The sequence below is a fragment of the Nasonia vitripennis genome, chromosome 2, assembly GCF_009193385.2.
Source record: "Nasonia vitripennis strain AsymCx chromosome 2, Nvit_psr_1.1, whole genome shotgun sequence".
In the NCBI taxonomy this organism is placed as follows: domain Eukaryota; kingdom Metazoa; phylum Arthropoda; class Insecta; order Hymenoptera; family Pteromalidae; genus Nasonia; species Nasonia vitripennis.
The window spans coordinates 28,780,117-28,800,473 of NC_045758.1; the positions used below are offsets into that span (position 1 = coordinate 28,780,117).

At 43.6% G+C, this 20,357-nt stretch overlaps 1 protein-coding gene across 6 annotated transcripts in view; it reads left to right on the forward strand.

Annotated features, from left to right (window-relative positions):
* The window catches only part of LOC100119816 (probable Ras GTPase-activating protein), a 191,725-nt gene that overhangs the window by 70,085 nt on the left and 101,283 nt on the right, over positions 1-20,357 (forward strand). For 2 of the 6 annotated variants that reach the window (XM_032597097.1, XM_032597100.1), the window contains one exon: positions 86-145. The exons of 3 other annotated variants lie outside the window; for them this stretch is intronic. In XM_032597097.1, the coding sequence (XP_032452988.1) occupies positions 86-145 (60 nt within the window). Of the gene's footprint in view, positions 1-85; positions 146-6,872; positions 7,210-10,647; positions 10,977-20,357 lie in introns of those variants that run through there. One more of the 6 variants, XM_031924376.2, reaches the window with a different exon arrangement.

Sequence of the window (20,357 nt, forward strand, 5' to 3'; positions counted from 1 at the left end):
GCATTAGTGCACACAACTACTAGCTGTGAATTTACAGTAAGGTAAAAGAAATTTTTTTTACATTTACTGTCTTCTAATATTCAAGTAAAAATCGCCGACTTTGTACATCTTCTTCGCAAGCTCCCAGCACGACCACGAAGTCAAGGTAAGCAATTTTATTTTCTTCCTCTTCGTAAAAAAGGGTTACTTTAAATCAGTCGACGAAAGTATAATAACCCGAAGCATAGCAGCTACTTCGAAAAAGTGAAAATTTTCGGGGTCGCCATACGGCGTGTGTGCGATGTCGCGCATGTGCGCAACGCAAACGCCGGCAACCAGGGAAAGCTTGAGGCTCTTAGCATGCCCGAAGATCAAAGACACGTCTAGAGTAAAGACGTTGGGTGGCATAAAAGCATGTATGGGACGCGACGTGCGCCAAAGACTTCGTTATACCTCGACTGCACATATTCCTAACACATTTTTCTATTTATAGCCCTTTGCCACGTATACCTTCCAGCATTATCGCATGCAACGAAATTCGCAGCGGCAAAACACGTATAGGCTCAATACAGCGTTAAATATCGATGCACTTAATTGGGAACAACGCCATTCCTCCAATAGCCGCTAATTTTCCAGTCGACCACGGCCGCCACAACGCAAAGTATTTTTTAATCAATTTCGCGGTGTATCGCTGACCCACATTCGCGAATTTTCCTCCCGCACATTCCGTCGCTCTATCAGCTATCCTCGCGTCAATATTTGATTACGCGCCACTGGGCTATGCGAGGCAGAAAAAAAGGAAAACTTCATCGAGCTCTCCCTCGCGGATTCGAGCGAACACCCCGCGGAGTTTCTCTCCGACGGGAGGAAGAAGGAAATAAATAGAGCTGCTTTCCTCGAGCGAGTAAATGCATTTCCATTTGCGTGATTGCATTAAGTGCAAGCGCACGACTCGTTCATTCGTCAACATTTGCAGGCTGCACTCGGCGGCAGGCGATGACTCCATTTCTAGCGTAGTGGAGGAGAGCTGCGCGTTCGGTTTTCTTTTTCCTCGACACTCGGCTGCAGACTTACTGATAAGCCACTTGTTTGAGATTTTTCCGAATTACCGAACTTCTTTTTGCAACAGCGCGAGATGAGCTTGTTTTCAAGAGGTAAGCGACCGGTTAATTCTACTGTGAGTTTTCCCATCTTCCATGTACTGGATTCTATACCGAAAATAAAGAAAAAAACTCGACGTTGCATAATCTTCTCCAGAGAAAGCAAATATCGCAGCAGTTCCCACGCGCAAGAATACCCCATAAATAAATCCGCTTTACAGAACCAGAACGGCTACAAAAGACATCCCGAAGTCATAAAGCTCTATACGTACACGCGCCACATGCACGAGGAAGAAGAAAGCTCCGTCGTAAACGTCGCCTGGCGTAATCGAGCTTTATGCACTCTCTACCATGATGCAGGGCTTGTTTAAACGCTATCGATCAAAAGAACGGCTGCTGCGCGCGAGTTGCATCGTATGTGGTGCTTCGTTTTTATTGCTGATGCTACTGCGTGCGAGTCTGGAGAGATGAGAGAAGCTTTTTAGCTGGGGATGGCTGTTTGGAGTTTAGATACTCCGCCTGTGTGCAGTGTGGGGTCGATGCGAGAGTTCTATAGAGCTTTTTTCGGGCAAAGTTGAAAGTGATTAACTGTTGAGGGAGTTCAGAGAGCTGAAAAAGTTTTATTTATAGAGGAACAAAAAGAAAGTTTGTTTACGCAGTGACGACGACGTGAAATTAGTCAAAGTATCATGCGGAGTGAATAAAAGCGTCGATAAGTTATTATAAATGTATAGATCTGGATAAAAGGCTATTAGCTCGTTCTGAATTTCAATTGACCCATTAACCGGCACACCTAGAACGCATTGACGTGACAAGTTCCTGTGGGAGTTGCCAGGCTGGTCTACGGCTATAAATTAAGAACGATTCTGCAACGGAGAATTTGTTTACTTTTATTTCTTACACGCGTAAATCACTTGTCTGGAGACTGGCAGGCAATTAGTCAAAATCGGGCGCTTTTAAGACATTAAGATAACCATTGACTGCAAGCGATCGCGAGATATCGCAAAAACACACCCAACGATTTATTTTTACAACTTTTATCAATCGCCAGACTCGTCGTCATGCAAAGTTGATTCACCGCACAAGTGACTCCGAAAGCGCGCTCTCGTTTCCACTTGACTAAACATTGAACCTCGCAACAAAGAAAAGAAAAGCTCGAAGACCCCACGCGAGAGATGAAGTAGTGTCGGCACGCGGTGCAGTCTAATTCCGCGCTCGCGATCGCCGTATCGCTCTTAGCGGAGCAGCAGCTCGCATATCATCTCTCTCGTGTAGCTCCTAAAAATATACTCTCCTCCGAGCGGGCTCACGTGGCGCGTCTGCTCCTTGTATAGGCGAGAGCCGAGAGATAGCGAGCGGGTGATAGAAAAATGATTGAGATTTATTTTACCGGGCCGAGCGCTGAAAAGTCCGTTGGCCTAGTTATGCGTTGGGAAATTTTATTCAGGCTGCGCGGAAAGGTGGAGATGTTCTTTTTTCGAGGTGATGGAGGATGAAGTGGAGGCTTGATAGAGGAATTATTTTGAGAAAAGAGAAGAAATTTGTAAAGTTTGAAATACATCAGTTTTTATTCAGACTTTGGGCGTGCTCACAATCTTCGTTACAATAATATCAACGTGAATAGTTATAATAGCAGTGTTACAATTATTATTTAATCACATTCTAATGGTAGTACTAAACATTTTTTGGGACAATGTATTTGTTCAATAGATATACGATCCACTCATAAAGGAATGCAACGCATGCTAACGGATATCCGCAGCTCAGAATAACAAATAAAGTTTTCAAAATTATTTCTTTGCTTATACTATTAACCTCCTCGCGATTGATTATTTTATGCTGATTTATGCGAAATTTTATATTATGTACCCACATATGGCCAATACCAGCTTCATTTAATCTACGAAAGATTTCTAAAAATTTAGTGCAGTAAGGTGACGCTTTATCCATTTTATATGACATCATAATTTTGTTGAAATTGGGCTTTGCTATTTTTATTATTGGATCTTTATCAGAATCTTGATACTTTACAATTCCGTAGCTAGCTCTTAGACTAAGCAGTATGCAAATTATGTTTCTCTTTCTTACCAGTTGTTCAAAACAAGTCTCACCAAAGTCCTCTATAGCTTTTGATTTGAACTTTAAATTTTGAATATGCTTATTATCAACGTCGCTATAAACAATATCTTTAGTCACAACGTTAACGTATGGTTGAAGACCAGATTCGTCAATTTCTTTAAAGGTATTAAATTGAATCTCCTTTTTTAATACTGTACTGTTCATGATCTCCGAATAATAGTAGATAGAGTTAAATAGAGAAATAAAAATAGGACCCAATAGAATTAATCTAGCCATCCAATTTTTAGGAATAAAGCTTGTCGTACCCATGAGAACTTGGATAATCCTAATAATACCTAACGTTTTTTCTTTTATACGAAACAATCGTATTAGACACTTCGTACATATGACGATTGACATAAAAATGAAAATTAAGTTCCTAAAATCATCATAAATATTTGTTTTCATCCATAATATGGGTACAACTGCAAAATATTCTGTGAATAAATATTCGATATGTACTGACGTCGAATCTCCGATTTCGCAATTTATTGGTGTTGGTATTAAAAGCGAATTCACATTTTCTTCTTGGAATTGTAGCTTTGCTACATTAATGAAGTTTCTCAGTGTTTGCAATTCTGTTTTCATGTGGACAAACCTTAGGGAAAAGTTCATGATTTTTGTAACCTCTACAAGTAGAGGAAAATAAATTTGTTCAGTATCGAAACCGGTTATTTCGTTTTTTTCTGTTAAATTCATCAGTGGTACATCTTGTCCTCCTAAAAATTTAAAGGGATAGTGGTGCACATTTTTCAATTTCTCTGGAAAAATGTGAGTACTAGAAGTATAAATTTCTTCTCTAAAAAATTGATTGAAGGGGTTGTAATTGTAGAATACAGCTGATCCATTTTGTACAATTATTTTTAAAATCGAAATATCCAAAAACTTTCTAATCCAGGCATATTTTAGTATCTTAAGAAGGGTACTAGCGTTCAGACGATCATAAGCAAAAATTATTAGCAGACACTTTGGCCTTGTGCTATGAAAAAACTGTGCTAAAATATCAATTACGTTCTTGAGCGTTGTTATACTGTTATCGAGAGCAAAGTGCAATAAAACGGATAATTTTACTGACATGACATTATTGAACTGCGAAAAATTCGCCAGATCCTTAGTGTTATTATTAGACATCAACATCGATAAGTTCCTATTAAATAGAGGAATATCTTGCATTAATGCTTTAAATATAAAATTGCACTGCCCATTTATATTTAAGGTGTCATTGATAAACATGTAGACTTCGTGAGGTTTTAAATATTTTGATAATTCACTTTTAAGAATGTATACCCAATCATGATTATATCCGAATTTTGACAGTATTTCATACATTATTGAATTCACTTATTATACTATTGTAACTCTGTTAGAACTTCAGGTTTTGCGTAACTACTTCGCACGACTGGATACTGGCTTCCTTCGTAATTTCTTAGTGACGAATATTGTATTTCCAATAAACTGGGATATTGATTGATGTGTCACCTAGTCTGTGAAGAACTGTTACTATTGCAATTTTTAGTAATTGCAAACTCGTAATCATAGCATTTTTCGCTTCGCTATGGTTTTCATACTTGCTACACTAATAACTCTCTGTTTTCACAGAAAATAATGCTCAATCCATACAGCTAGTAAAATAAGATAGTAAATTGATAAATGTTTTACCTGGAGAATAACTTTTTTTTTAATTTATGCGAATCGATCCTGGAGGATTATTACTATTTTTTCTTTTATTAACAGCAGAAGAAATATTACTTCAGTGAGATGTGCTAACGCATCAAGAACAAAAAATAACGGTCGAATTAGCGAGATTGTAAAGTCGCGCGTGTACGCACTTGTGGCAATTTTAACGCGCCTCGAGGAGGCGAAAAGAAGAGTATATGGCAAAGATTGCCGCGTAACGCGTATAAGGGAGAGAAAAATCAGTAATTGCCCGAGACGCCAGTTTAATTCCTTCCGGCATAGCTGGCGCACTGTACTTTGATGGCTTAACCGAGAGATTTAGGCTTTCATGGAATGTTGCAATTACTCAGGAATGAGAGTTGAACGTACGTTTTATTTTTTTGTTTTCGCGTTATTTCTTGACTCTATGAAATTTCGGACATTCTCTACTTGAAGGTCAAAATGTTGAACCAGATGAGCAATAAAATGCATCCTATATTCGCCTATTTTTAACAAAAGCTCCGACGATTCCGACAAAACAACACTGCCAAAGCAAACATCAATTAAAACTTTCATTACTCTACTCCTCCACAATCGAAAACAGCGCCACCCCCGCATCGACAAACAAAACACGGTGCACTGCAACGACCTCGTCTCTCGCGCTATTTGTCGCTTGATTTATGTCCCGACTAATCGCGTCGAAAGCGTGTATACGTAAGTGTGTCTCTCTCTCTTTCTCTCTCTCCGTACCCGGGAAAATCGCGCCTTATAACGCGTTTCCCACATTATGCGCCGGGAGTGAGTCAAGCCAGCGATCGAAACTACCCCCGATATAGAGGGAAAAGCCCGCGCATTTCGAGTTTTTCGATGTTACACGTCGTACATACCCCCGACCGAGATAGTGGAGGGGCGGCGATCGGATCTACGTACTCCCACGCGTTCCTGTATACATATATAGAATAAGCCGTTGTGGGTTTTTCGGGCCGTAGCTATAGCTACTGGCACGAGGTTATGCGCGTGAATATTTTCTTTGGGAAATAACGGTGTTGGCTTTGGTAATTTTTGTTTTCCTAAGCGGCCCATATACCGATGTGGAGCAAGTGTTTTAATGCCGGAATTTTTCCGCGCCAATTTATAAATAGAGTCTCAAAGCCTCAAGTTTGATTGTAAAATAAGTTATATCGATGTTAATACGCGCCTTCTACAAATATCCATTCGCATCGCTACTCCGAGGTTTCAAAATAATACAATTTAAATGAGATAAGGATTGCAGCTTCCGCAGAATAATTATACATTTAACCAAGCATGAAGTATCTCTTAAATCACTTCCAGTGAATTCAGTTAGAGTCATTGCGCAAAAGAAACTGCATAAGCGCACATGTGACGTGCTCGCACACACACAGACTTTCCCAATGAAAAATCTTAATAACGGGCGTCGTCGTCGTCGTTGCACCTCATAAAAAATCCGCGAAACAAAAGGCTCTGTGCCAACGTTTCAAAATCAGCGTTTTTTTACGATTCTCTTTAAAGGATGGCCATTGTTCCGCGCCGCTTTTTTTGCATGCCCAACGAGTGACAACCGAGTATAATTGTAAACGACGAGATCGAAATAGTTGTTAATAGCGCGTTTGGATAACGCATTGTCTGCATCTTCCTATGCAAACGTTTACTGGAGACTTTTGCTTTTTTCTAGAAATCTCGAAAGAAAAAATTAAGAAATACGCAACGAAAGTATTCTCAGGATACAAAACTGTCTAATCTCCTCTAAGCAGATTACCCGCACAGGTCTCTCGAAAATTTCGGTCAGCCCACCATGAGTGTATGGGTATGCCGACCCTCGAATGGAAAACAAAACGATCCTCTTCCTCGTCTCGATACCGCCCACGACACATATTCACGCTCGCAGCCCTACTACCGTATGCACATATATATGTATACACACTCGAGAGAGAGAGAGAGCCGGCTCGACAACAGCGCCTCCGCAGCTGAAGCTGTATAGCCCGAGCAGACTCGCGGGACAGTACGGCGCCGACGTTCCCGCGCTGCGGCTGCCCGTTACACTTTCCGCTCTCGTCTATTCGACGCGTGCGATTATTTTCTCTCTATAATAGAATAATAGCCCACCATTGTGTCCAGTGCTGGTGCGTGACAGGTGACACACGCAAATTTCGGAAAGAATACACAAAGCTCGCGCGTCGTTGTATTATTACAAGGTGATATCGAGTGGAAATTGTGCTGTTGATTTTCATTGGTGTGCTAACCGCATAAAAGTGCAGTTCTGTGCCGTTGTGAGAGAGTGGCAGCCGGCCGATGGTGACGATCACGATCTGCTGGATGCGGCCGGTGGTTTTGAACGGTACTTATACGCTCATTCCTTGGAATCGTTTATTTCTCTACTTCTGTGCAACGCCTTTCGTATTAAATTTTTTGTAGAGACAGGCTTTGCACAGTTGCGAGAGTAATTGTGGCAAGATACATTGAATACCGAATCGTAAGCGAAAAACTGTACGGAAAATAGCAACAACGTGGAAAGAATATCCAGAAAAAAAAAATACTCAGAGGCCGCAAAACCCAGCAAACGTATTACCGCGGAATAACACGTTAATTTAAACACGAACTGGGGGGAACAAAGCGACAGCGTAAAATGAAAAAAAGCTCTCGCTCTCTTTCCTCCAAACGGACAAACCGACGAGCACATAACAAACAGAGAGATAGAGGCAGAAGACAATTATGCGGACTGCAGCGCGACGACTGCAGCGAAAACTTTTTCGAGCATCAGCTCCGTTATCCGTCGTTTGAGTTTCGACGCCGCAGACACGTGTAGCGCCAGCTATAGGATGTGCATCGAGCGATAGCTACAGTAGCTGCGCCGGGATTAGCCAGATTAGATTTCGTTGTCGGAGCTGCGGCGGTCTAGCTGAGGCGTGTGTGTGCTTGACGAGAAGTTTTCGCGATTGTCTCGAGAGATAAAGGCAAGACGTAGGAGTTTCGGGAGTCTGTTTTGGTAATCGCGCCAGTGGATGAAATGGAAATTCATGTAAATTTGACGGATTTGAATTTGGATCGAGTTTCGAAATGCGAGAGCTAAAAATCAAACGCGCTTGTGTATAGGAAACTGGGTTATCGAGTGATAAAAGTGACGCGTTACGGGTCTAGGTCTAGTGTATGGTTTGTATGAATTATTCTTACTCGGCAACCTTCGCGGTATCGATGTTTTTCTATACGAGGTACTTCTGATTCGACAAAGAAAAATTTTCTACTCGGCCAAGTGCTACATTTTAGAGGAAAATCTGCCGTAAATTATTATAAAGAGCTCTTCATAGCTTCGATCCCGCTGACTTACGAGTCACTTGTTTAAAATTCCTCACAAATTAGCCATTGACCATACACGTCACAGCTCCAGCTGATAACGTTTTTCTCCGCGCATAGGCATGATGCTTTAGAGGATCAGTGTGTCTGCACAACGACTGCCATTAGTTAGTTCTCGGAAGCAAAAAACGAGGCGTGTGCGAGGCTCTATCTGAAATATGATTTTTTTTCGAATCTCCTTTCTGCCGCTTTATCTGTCGGCTGGAGAGAATACCGCAGCAGTGCTTTGCCGAACGCGATAAGTGGTAACGAGAAACTTGAGTGAAGTCTGCTGAAACTTTAGTTTTTTTCTGGCTAAAAATATCGCTCTCTTTCGGCCACTTGATTCACCAACTTTTATTGTAGTTTCCCGAGTTTAGCTTCAACGATACTAATTGAGTTCAGCGTTTAATCAGCTTAACCGTATACGTCCATCTCCGAAGATTCTCATTATATCCTTCAACGTGTAATTACGTCGTCCAATCTATCAATACTTACAAATCGTAATCACAAATTCACCACGCGAGGCTTATCCAACGGATTATAATTCGGTGAAAGCGAGTGTGCGTTTCATCACAGGCAGAAAAAAGGGGTCTACAACCCGCAAACTTACACGCGGCGGCGCAATCATCGGCCGGTGCGTGAGCAATAAATCGACCATATCGCTCGGAGCCTCACTCATAATTCACCTCGTTCGAACCGCGTGCCTTTGTTTTCCTATACACACGGCTTTTTTACACTCTGCTTCTTGCACTTTTATTTTCCCTGTGCTGTATACGCGCGGCTCTTTCTCTACATATTCCGCACGTTGAATTTATTTCCCGAGGCGTCTCGCGCATACGGAGCATCGTGTACTGCGTGTGGATCGAGGAATTCGATGCGGGATGCGTATCTGCTCTGGCTTGAACGCGTGGAATATTTTTGCGTGTTATGAAATGCGTGAATTCGCTAATTATGGGAAGAGTTCTTTTTGTTTGCCCGGTGTTGGGTATGCTGGTAGCCATTAAGAGTATAAGCTTTGGGGTGTACGAAAATATACGTATTTTCGAATTATGAAATACGTACGGATCTGACTCGTTACGTCATGCGTTTATACTTTGTTAAAAGTTTCTCGTTGATTAAGGCAAAGTCTTCGAAGAAAGATTTCATTCGTAAGAAGCTTGTACTCGGGAGAAAATTTAGACGCAATCGCGAGCCACGACGCTGACTAAACTTCTTTAATTCGTGAGAATTTACATTTCGTTCAAACAATCGTAACCCTACGCGAGAAAACTTTCTATGAAATTCTTTTCAATTTTCATTCCATCTAAAACTTTAACATGAACAATGAGCTTCTTCTCCCAGGCTAAACACACTCCCATTCTCTCTATTAACAAAACTAATTTTTTCCCCTCCACACGTTCCATCGTCCACTCGATTTCCCCAAAATGGAAATAAACGTGAAAAAAAAAATCATCCGAACCAACAACAATAACTCAACGGTCAAAAGGCATAAATCCCCTGAAAAACAAACGATCAATGTGTCCATTCTCAAAAAGCCAGTGAAACCGCACACCGAATAAATTATTTCGGCCGACCGTATAGCGTGTGTGCAGCCCAGATCGGGGACGCGTCCGCAGGCGGCGACTTATCGGCGCACAGGCCTAGATAAAAGGATATCGCCCGCTGCTGCTGCTGTCCGGCGTACACACACACACACCTGTTCACGGAGGGGCGAGCGCGACACGCGATCTATCACGATTTCTCGTTCGGTCTCTATTTTTTTTCGGCATTTGTTTGCTCAACACGTGGCATGCGCGGCGGCAGGTGCGAATCGCTCGGGGAGAATTTTCGAAAAGTTGGGAGTATATTTGAGAAAAATACAGTGCGTATTCACGAGTATTATTTCAGAAGCTTCGAGATCGACCCAGTTTTTAACGAAGAACGCGCATCTCGAGGCGCGAGGGCGATTAGGAAAGCGCGCGCGTTTCTTCTTACGAAAGAGAGCAAATATACGCGGGAGAAATGGTGAGAGATTCAATTGCGAGCATGGGAATAACGCCGGCGGTGTTAAACAATAAATGCATTCAAGGGAAATCAACGAAAGCCGGTCGTGGAATTATATGGCAGGGACGAGAAATTCTTTTGAAACGAGACGGTTTATTTTACTGTCGCTCGTATATTTTTCTGTTACAAAATGCGTACCTTTCGCGATTAGTATTATACAATTATATCTATATAGTATTATACAATTATAATAGTTATAAAAGTATATCATAACGTTAATTAATCAGCAGTAATGCTCGGATCGTTATTACACCAGGAAGTGATAAATAATTCAATCAAAACTTTCGCTCCACATAACGACCATTACAGCACACGACGATCGATTCGGTACTCAATGTATCCAAAAGCCTCGAAGAAAAAGAAATAAAACTAAGCATAGTAACGCTCTTCCACCTCGCAGGTCTCGGCCAAGTCACAAGAGAGAGAGAGAGAGAGAGAGAGAGAGAGAGAGAGAGAGTCGGCACTAAAGCTCTTGTCGTCTCCGCACTAAAATTAAACGCGCAGCTCGCCGGACACACGAGACTCTCGACGACGCCGGCGCTGCTGCTCTTCATTCACGTTTGTGACTAGCGAGAGAACGTATAGCTCACGTGCATCTCTCGTGTTGCAGTGTGTGTGTGTCTCTCTCTCACTCTCCTCCTGGCAGAAGTGGCGACGGCGACGACTACGACTGCGGATTCAAGAGACTCGAGAATATATAGTGGAGGAGCACCGGAGAGGTGTATTCTGGTTTGTTGTTTTCTTCGTAGTTTTATTGCGGGGGAGAGAGAGAGGGGATTGCGTGAACTGCGGTCGGCGAACGAAGTTTTCGAGAGAGATGGCATTTTTATATGGGGTAATTGGATGTGAGTCAAGAGGTTAATTAGGAGTATTTTTAGAGGTCTAATTTTGATCGAAGCTCATAGTCGTCGATGCTAAATTTATCGGTCGCTTGATCGGCCAATATTCTTGGTTTATTCGCGTTGCTATTACCAACTATTTTTTCCAAAAAAAAAAAAAAAAAAATCGAATAAATCAGCTGGCCGCCCAAGACAATCCTCTCTCTCACTTCGATCTAAAGCTATATACATACAAACGCGCGCACAGTAGCGCGTCGTTATCACGGCTGGTGATCCACTTACGTCCCGCTGTTAAATTGCCTACACTCGCTATATAGACTCGCGCTCGGGCGCATTAGAGCCGACGCCCGCACAGCGTATAATTACCCGACGGCCATTCCAGACGGTTAGCCGCGAAACGCCCACTGTACCGAAAATTTCGCTGCTCTGCAGCCCGATCGGCACTTTTCTGGAAATAATTAATCTACCGCCGTTGATTTATATACTCGATCGGCTATATAACAGCGCGAGCTTCTCATTGGTGCCGCTCTCCGAGTCGATTAATTTGGCCTCGCGGGTATGGGTGAAAAGTGCGCGTTTTAAATGGCTGCAGGATATATCGCAGAGCTGAGAGTTATACGAATACATAGATTGTAAAATACATAACCGAGCAAACCGAGCGAGACCGAATTTTTCCACGAAGGTCCATTGTTACATAGAATCCGCCAATTGCTCAACCAAAACTCATTGTTGTGCCCGCGTCGTTATTACCTTAATTATCCCGTACACACCGAAAGTAAAAAAATCTGCCTCTTTCTCTCGCTTCCTCCATCGAAAAAAAATTGTATACCCCGTCCTTACGTAACGACTTCCGATCTCTGCTCTCTCGTCGCTCTGGAAAAAAAATCGTCGGAAGCGCATACTCGTCGATGTGCCAGTGCGCGGCATTGTTGCCTCACACGGGATTTACATAGCGACTCATCCTCGCGTGCGCGCGTCTGTTTCCGCGGAAAGCCCCGTAGTAAGCCGCTTAGCGCTGCTGCTCCGGATATGCTACTTCTTCTCTTTTTTTTACGTTTGTAATAAGCGCTCGAGATGACTCTGCGATTTCCGGATCCGACTGAATTGCTCCGCGGGTATGGTTGTGTCGAGGTATAGGGTTTGCTTTTGCTGATTTTAAAGGAACGATTATTTTTCTAAGTAATACAATATTCATATAAGTACGTATCTAGTGTACCGAGTGGGCTCGTGATGTTTATCGGTGGATGAATTAAACAGTCGAGGTAGATCTTATCGGAATAGCATAAACTACTTCATATTGTGCATCGCTTTAACGGCACCGTTATATCTAAGATTTAATTTCGTAAGAGTTATTCAACGCGTCGCGTAATTAAAAATGTATTACAAACTGTATTATAAAGTTCTGCCATTTTTTACTCATAATACCCGGTCATTAGCGAGCGTCAGTGTCAGTCCGTTGGCAAAACACGAGTACGAATTTTTCTCCGCCGTCGTCTTAACGACAAATAGCATTAACAGACGAGCGACCCCATGCAAAAAGCTGCGCGAGATACGTTACTCGGTGGGATTACACGCATCTGGCTTCGTCGAGACACTTCATTTTTTTACACTCGGCAACGTCATAATGAGCCGCTTATACAGCATAAAAACTTATTAGAAGAATTCGTCAAAATTTTATCGCAGCTCCGACACGGCAGGAATCAATCTCTTTCTTCAAACCCAGCGATTTTCGAGCCCGCTCGCTCTACCAGGACAGACAGTTACAAACTATACTTAGCGGCGTATAATCCCGCGAATCACCGCTGCAGCTCGTTCTCTCTCGTGCAGTTAGATATCGGCGAGTCGTCGCGGTGAATGCACCTCGAATAGGCCTTTTAAAGGCGCTTGCGCGAGCTGCACCACTTACAAGGCGAATATAACGTATACGCGCTTCTCGCGTCTGACGTAAAGATTTTCCTCGGGTAATTCGCGCTGATTTCCAGTAGAGCCGCGGCGTTTTGCGTTACGTCAGTTGGTTATTCAACGACGAGGTGCTGATGATTGCTGATAGGATGATTAGTGCTTTTTCGTGGGTGCTGTGTTTTTTTTTTAAGTCGAAGTCGAGCTTTCTATGATTTTAGTGCCGTTTGTGCGGTGTATTTTACGTAACCGAGCGATAAAAGGATTTCGATAAGTTTTGTTATGATTCGAGCAGCAGACTTTCTATAAGCAGCGCAACTCTCCATCCGAATACACGGCGTTAAAAATTCGTAAACACGCGTGTTATTGTAAAATTCCTTAAATTTCGAAGCAAGCTGTACACAATGAATAATTTATCGCACATAATCCAGCGTAAGAGCACGTACCCGCGCACGCATCGACCATCGAATAAAAGTCCCCTTCGAACAACAAGCACATTACACCCTTTGCCAATTTAACTTTTGGTCCGAACCCCATCAGAACGAGAAGAAGAAGAAGAGAAAAAAACAGACCAACCCAACCGGCGTTACTTTTTTCACGGCCGGTTTTACGGTGCGCGACGCACACCGGCGGCCTTCCTTTAACGGCCGCTGCGCGCGCGCATTGTTTTACGGGCTTCTTTAGATTTCCGCTTCTCTCTCGCGGAGTGGACTTTATACGGCCGCGAATATCTCTCCCTGTGTGTGTGTAAGTATAGACTAGTCGGTGTGTAGGTTCGAGGACCGCTCAGTGCACGCGTGCCTTGAATGTAAGTTGAGGAAAAGAAGATATGGTGTTTCATTTCCGGAGTTAGCGACAATGAGCGATTCTCGACGCGTGGGAGGAAGAGGCTGTTGTAGGTGAATCGATAAGTGATGATCGATTTAACGGGACGTGCGTGAGGACTTCGAGAGTATATTTTGCTAATAAATTTTTAATCGCGCCTTCCGTGACCGTACAGGTGCACTTCGAAACAATTATTACAAAAGTTGCGGAAACGAGCTATACAGTATATATAAGTTCTCTTCGGAAATTGTTGCAACAACTAGTTTCAACTTCGTGAGCTCATACTTATACGTCAGCAACGCGAAGAGTTAATTGGTTCATCGCGTGTTCCTCAAAATTAAAAATCTCCGGCACAATATAACCAACTCCGTATACAATTATCGTCCACCGACGGACAAAAATCACTAGATATCACTCATTACCAGTCATTGTTCGAACGACAGGCTGCCATTGGCGAAAAAAAGTGTATAGTATATAGTATCCTATAAAAGTAGGCCACGTAAGGAAAATCCATACACGAGTACATACGTAACATTACGTGTGTTATTCCGGCTACGTTGACCCGCGCAGCATTGATTATACGCCTGAAGTTCGCGTGCTGAGTCGGTTCGAGATTTTCTAATGCATATAAGCCTCGGCTTATCCGCGCACAAGTGCCGCGCGCGGCTAACCCGATTTCGCCGGAGTCGAGAAAACGAGCGAGATCCAGCTTGTTGATAGGGAAGGTCGTTCCTTTGAGGATAATAAAGGCGGAGGCGAAAGAAGCCGGTAGTAAATGTGTCGCTCGCGGTCGGATCGTATATAAGGGCCGAAGAAGTGTTAAACGCTCGGGATCTGTAAAAATCGAGTTTTCTTTTTTCTCCTACAAGTTTGTCGTACACCGAAAGCGTTTCAACGTTTTTCAAACTTTCAAATGATTACTCCTTATCTTTATAGGCTTTTGTGCTGCATAATAATGCTCAAGGCGACGTTTCCCTATCTCGAGCGATATCTTCCACTGTGCAGCGTTTACGAATCGTTAAAACAGCTCACTTTAGCCCACGACCATTTTCTTCTTTCTCGTTCTCAACCCGCGCGAAAAAGAAAAATATAAGTCTCTCTCGGCTCTTTTTTTTTATACTTCCGCGAAAATTGCGCAGATGCGCCGTCGATAAAGAATCGTTTTTACAGCCGCAGCGCGAAGAAAATTTTTCCCACACCGGTTTCAAAATCGCTCGCTCTTACCCGCACGAGATCCCGAACTCGAGATTACGGCACTCAAGGCATACAGGGTGAAAGAACAGACGCGCGACTCCACCTCGAATGCGTGTGTGCGTATCTCTCTCTGCGGTGAAAAGAGAGCCTCTTACATAGAGACAAGAGAGAGAGAGAAAGAGAGAGAGAGAGAGAGAGAGAGAGAGAGAGAGAGAGAGAGAGAGAGAGAGAGAGAGACAGAGACAGAAGTGAAAGGGGGACAGGAAGCGCTGAGCGAGCAGGTAACGCTCGGCGACAGCGTGTGCGCGGCTTCCGGTGTGGATAACGCGCGACAAAAGGGGATATCCTTCCTCCCGAGCGATGAAATAAACACCGCGTCGAGAGAGGCTGATAGTATATAGAAGAGCTGGACGACGAGTTGTTGTGTTTTCCGCTTCTATGCAGAGCGTTTTCGCTTGCTAAATCCGTCGATAAATCGACGAGCCAAAGGAGTCGCGAAAATTTAATAGCCCAGTGACCCATTTCTCTGCTGTCCCTCTTATAAATCTCCAGCGCTCGTGCACACACATCTCGTACCCTTTTATTTCACCCGTTTGCAGTTTTATACTTGGCAACTTGCCTCCCGGCGAGCCTCGAATCCCTCCAATGAGGGATGAAAGGCCTTCGGGCAACGACGCGATGGCTCTGGCTTTTACTCTATACAGGCGTGTGTACGCTCTGAATTATACATGCGCAAAGTCGATAAAAGTACCGTCTGATAAATTATTCCTCTTGAAGTGTACAATCGCTGTCGGACTCGACGACGATCGAAAGCTGCGACAAGGTAAACGAACTCGTGTAATTTTAAGAAGCTCCAAACTCCGACTTGCGTAATTCGATCGGTCAGAAGTTATAAGGCGACGTCTCGTTATGAAACTTACGCCCTTTGATTTCTCACCGTCGATGGTGGTAGTCGCAGACCGTTCAAATGAGCAAAGTTCGACCTGTGCGCGCATAGCAGCGCGAGTCTCATTGTTGTCTGTCCTCGGCTAACCGAGTAATTTCTCGGAGGGAAACTCCGCGGTGTGATAAATGTCGCTGCTTTCCAGATAAAATATTTCAATTTTGATAGGACGACGCGAGAGAGCGTCGGTTCGTGATTAATGATGGTTTACTCGAGAGTTTTTGCTTCTTCTTCTTGGCGCTTGCAAAAACTAAAAATATACTCAAACTTATATTTCTAAATTGATCACGCTTCGCATTTCTCGTTAAATTCACACACTTTCTCCACAAACTTAGCACAAAGAAGCTGCCCCGCGAAAGCGTCATCTTGCAAGGATCTCCCCTTTCACGCGAACAAGGGCCGTCGCATCTCATCGATCCCACCCGATAGTCCTCTCCAGAAGGTATATCTGTACGGAGCATGTGGGTGACGTCGGCGACTATAAAAATTCTCGCTCGTGTGGGCGAGAGGTGACGCGGTAATATAGCGATGCACATATTCATTGTCTCATTTCCGTGGACTGTGTAGCCTACGCTAATGGGGCAGTTAATAAGCCGTCGCTCGTTCCAAGTGAGAGACGAAGTGTATTGAAATTTTGCGGAGGTTGTGTATGTCTCCGATGAAAAATCGACGTTGGGAATCAATATCACGAGGATCTCGGAGTCAACGCGGCTGAATGACTTGGTTTTACGGGAAAAAGCCGATTGTCATCCGACGACGCGCTCGGCCTATATACCGAATGAGACGAGATGTCGTCGATTTATCATACTTATCATCGCTCACAGATTGACGACATTGTTACCGTTACAATAACGCCTGGAATAAGGTCGTCACAGCGGTGGATAAAAAGCGTAAGAATGCTGGCGGAATCTCTGTCAATTGCACCGCTTCATAGAAATCCTCGCGATGCTGGTGGTACAGTTGCGGCTTTACGAAGTTACATCAATTAAGAACGTTGATATTCTGCTTGTTTACTACTTTTGGTGAGCTTCCAAAATTATCACGAATCTTTTCAAAGAACGAAAGGAACAATGCGAGAGATATCGATTCCTCTCTCTATTGTGTGTATGTGACAGACTCCGCAGAGATAAAAAGCTCTACCACTAAATCTGACACACTTTCTACATATCAAAATATATAGAAATAGAAGTATCCTATGCTTATCATTTCGATATACACTCGTAAAAATGATGTAACTCCCATCCTAGATAATAATAGAAGCTCTTCGGTTCTTTTCTAATAGAAAAGTTTCCAGTATACAGGATTTCCTTTCGGTTTTACTAGCCTGTGTCAGCGCTCGCAATATCGCTCCTCCTCGGTCACTGAACTTTCGGTCCAAGCGATAAACTTCTCTCCACACACACACACACACTCCTCCACCTAAATATTTCTCCGGCAGAGCGGCTCCATTCACCGAACTCCAAACAATAACGAAATTGCATTCCGTCACCCAGGGACACCCACGCGGAGCTTCCGCAGTATGTATGCGCATAGAGGAGCGATAAGTCTTCGGAAGCGTGGATTTGTCAATTCCTTCCGCGCGCGCGATTAATCAAGCCGGCGTATGTGCGTCTTTACCGCGACATCTCTCTCACGTCTGGCTAATCGTCCAGTCGACTCTATATGCGCTGATCCAATTGTGCGAACGTCTTTCTGTACGTGTCGGTTCTGAGAAGCCTTTTCGGCTCGCGCGAATTTCAATCCTAAATTGCACTCGGACCCTGCGCTGTTTTATTGAAAATAATCCGAGTAAGCCGTCGGCGAGTAATAACGCGCAACGAATCAATCCTCCGCTTATGCGTCTGCGAATCACCGGGTGCCTCAATTATTAAATTCTCATTTCTCTCGCGCTGCGCAGCGGCAAATCCCAGTAGCGCTTAAACATTTCGCGGGAAATCGGGTATTCCGAGCTCGGCTAACGCAGCCCATGATTCACTTATACATCTCCGTTTAGTACTGGCTTTTGAGCCTGTTGCCGTCTCGTAAATTCATCCTAGAGGCCTGTGACGGCACGAGTGAACAGGCGCAATGCGGACGACTATTGGCAGCAGCTTTCGCCCGTGGAGATCGTAAATCGTCGAGTCTGGATTGTTCTTCGATTGCGGCGTTCAACGGTTTTATTAGTTTTCGGCAACGCCAGGAATTATTTTTAAAAGAAGCGTATACTAAAGTGCTCTTTTTTATCCACTTAGTGAATTCTCGCCCGTCGCAAAATAAATCCTCACCGCCGCGGCTCGAATGAGTTTCTCGACTGAGTTACGCCGCAGTCGCTTATCTTCGCGCGCGAGGAATTGCCATTTTTTTTCATCCTGGCATTGCGGCGCGCTTCATTTCGCGCGAGGAACGCGCATCGCTTTCTCCGCGCAGTGTTTTACGCGCGCGGAAAGGGAGAGGAGAACGTGTATACGCGTGTGGAAAAAAAGGATTGAATAATTGGACGGATTACGTTTTTGTGCCACTTGTCGCGGGGAGATTCGTTGCCTCGAAGGAAAGCGGCGGGTCGTACGATTGCGTAAAGGAAATTTATTTTATGTAAACACATAATTCTATCGTTATTTCGTTTTCCCATGAATACTCTTACAACATCGAGCAAAAACAAACAAACAATCGGGCTCTGCCAAACGTATTACGCGATTCACGCGTTGACCGAAAGCGGGCAACGTCGTCTTTTGGCATCGTGCTCGATCGCGCTCCTCGCCCTTTCGTGTTCGTCTGATGCGTCTACCTCCTCGATGCTACGGACCGTCTACGGGCCGCTGCTATTTTAAGCTCAAGCGATTTCTCTCTCTCTCTCTCCCTCTCTCTTACTCTCGTCGTCGAGCTGGTAAATACACCGCCGCGAAAATAGTCGTCGTACGCCGCGAGAGAATCTTTTGGCTGACGATAGTCGAGATGTGTGTGTGTGTGTGCGTGTATTGTCTGAAGTTTGTCTTAAGTGCTTTTTGCGATTTATAATACTTGGAAAATGCATGAAAATATTATTCGCGGAGATCGATGCAGTATCGGGACTTGAATGTAAATCATATTACGGACAGTCGCATTTGAATGTCGCCGATTGATAAGTTATCTTCTCGTATGTATGTAGGAGACTAAAAACGAGCCCGGGAACTACTTTCGAAAGACTTTTATACTTTTGTAAAACTAGATACGCGCTTCAATCTCGAAACTTTTATATCGGAGTACTGGATTCAGTCATAAGATTGACTTCGCGACGTCCAAGCAATCATGTGTACAGCGCAGTTGTAATATGGCTCTCGGTGTATTAAGTGCCTCACGATTAACACAATTAACTCGATTCGCTCTGGATTGTCGTGCGTGCTCGCTATAACACAGCCAAAAGCGCTTGGCTATTAATTTCTTGGAATTTCCAACCTGTTCTACTCCCCCTGCTAGTATGAAGCCTTTTTGCTCGCATATAGCCATGTTTTCATACACTACTTCAAAGCACGTCTTAAAGATATTACGCGCATCGACGCTTCGAGGCGCGGTAACTGTAAATATTGGCGGAAGCGCCTCGAAAATTGGGTCGTATACGCGCGCAAGGAAAAAGGCGTAATATATAAATAAAGTGCCCGACTGGGGAAATACGCTCTCTCACAGTAGGGAAAAAGACTTTTGAGCAGTCGTCGATAGCGCTTGATGTTCTTTTTTGCTGCTTTGTTTTTGCATTCGCGAGAAGGCGATGGCCTACTTAGGGGGCGAATGTACTTGGCAAAATTTCGTTTCACTTTATTCGAGAGTTTATAAAGGCATTCTTTTGGAGTCTCTCTCTCTCTCTCTCTCTCTCTCTCTCTCTCTCTCTCTCTCTCTCTCTCTGCAGTTTTCGATTTAATGCGGTTTAAGCGAATCTATGCTAGAAAGTTTACGCGTTCAAGTGCTTTTCCGTTAGCTGCAGCGGGCTGCGCAGTCGTAAATTCTAATTTCAGGTTATTTGATCACTGGATATGTATAGGCTACATTAAACTCGAGTTTTTTTGAAAAATGCGACTAACGCATTTCCAGTTTTTGAGGTATTTACAGTTGACGGAAGAAATTCGTGCCATAAATAATTTATTAGCATTTTCCCCGCATATATCTGCGTACCGCGCAATTAAACCCAGTGTAACAATAAAATGAGTAAAAGATTAGTTCTACCTTATACTTAAAGCCTCTGAAAAGCTTTAGGCGAAGATAACGTCGTATCCCACAATGTATACTTACTTTGGCACGAGCTGAGCTTTCACATAAAACTTACGCCTTATCTATTTCTTACCTCCGGCTCTCATACCTTTCAGAGTCATGTCGGTGGACTTGCTGAAAAACGATAATTACACGACGCTATAAGCGCGATTTTCATATACACCGAATCCTCGCGATGTCTTTCGCAACTTT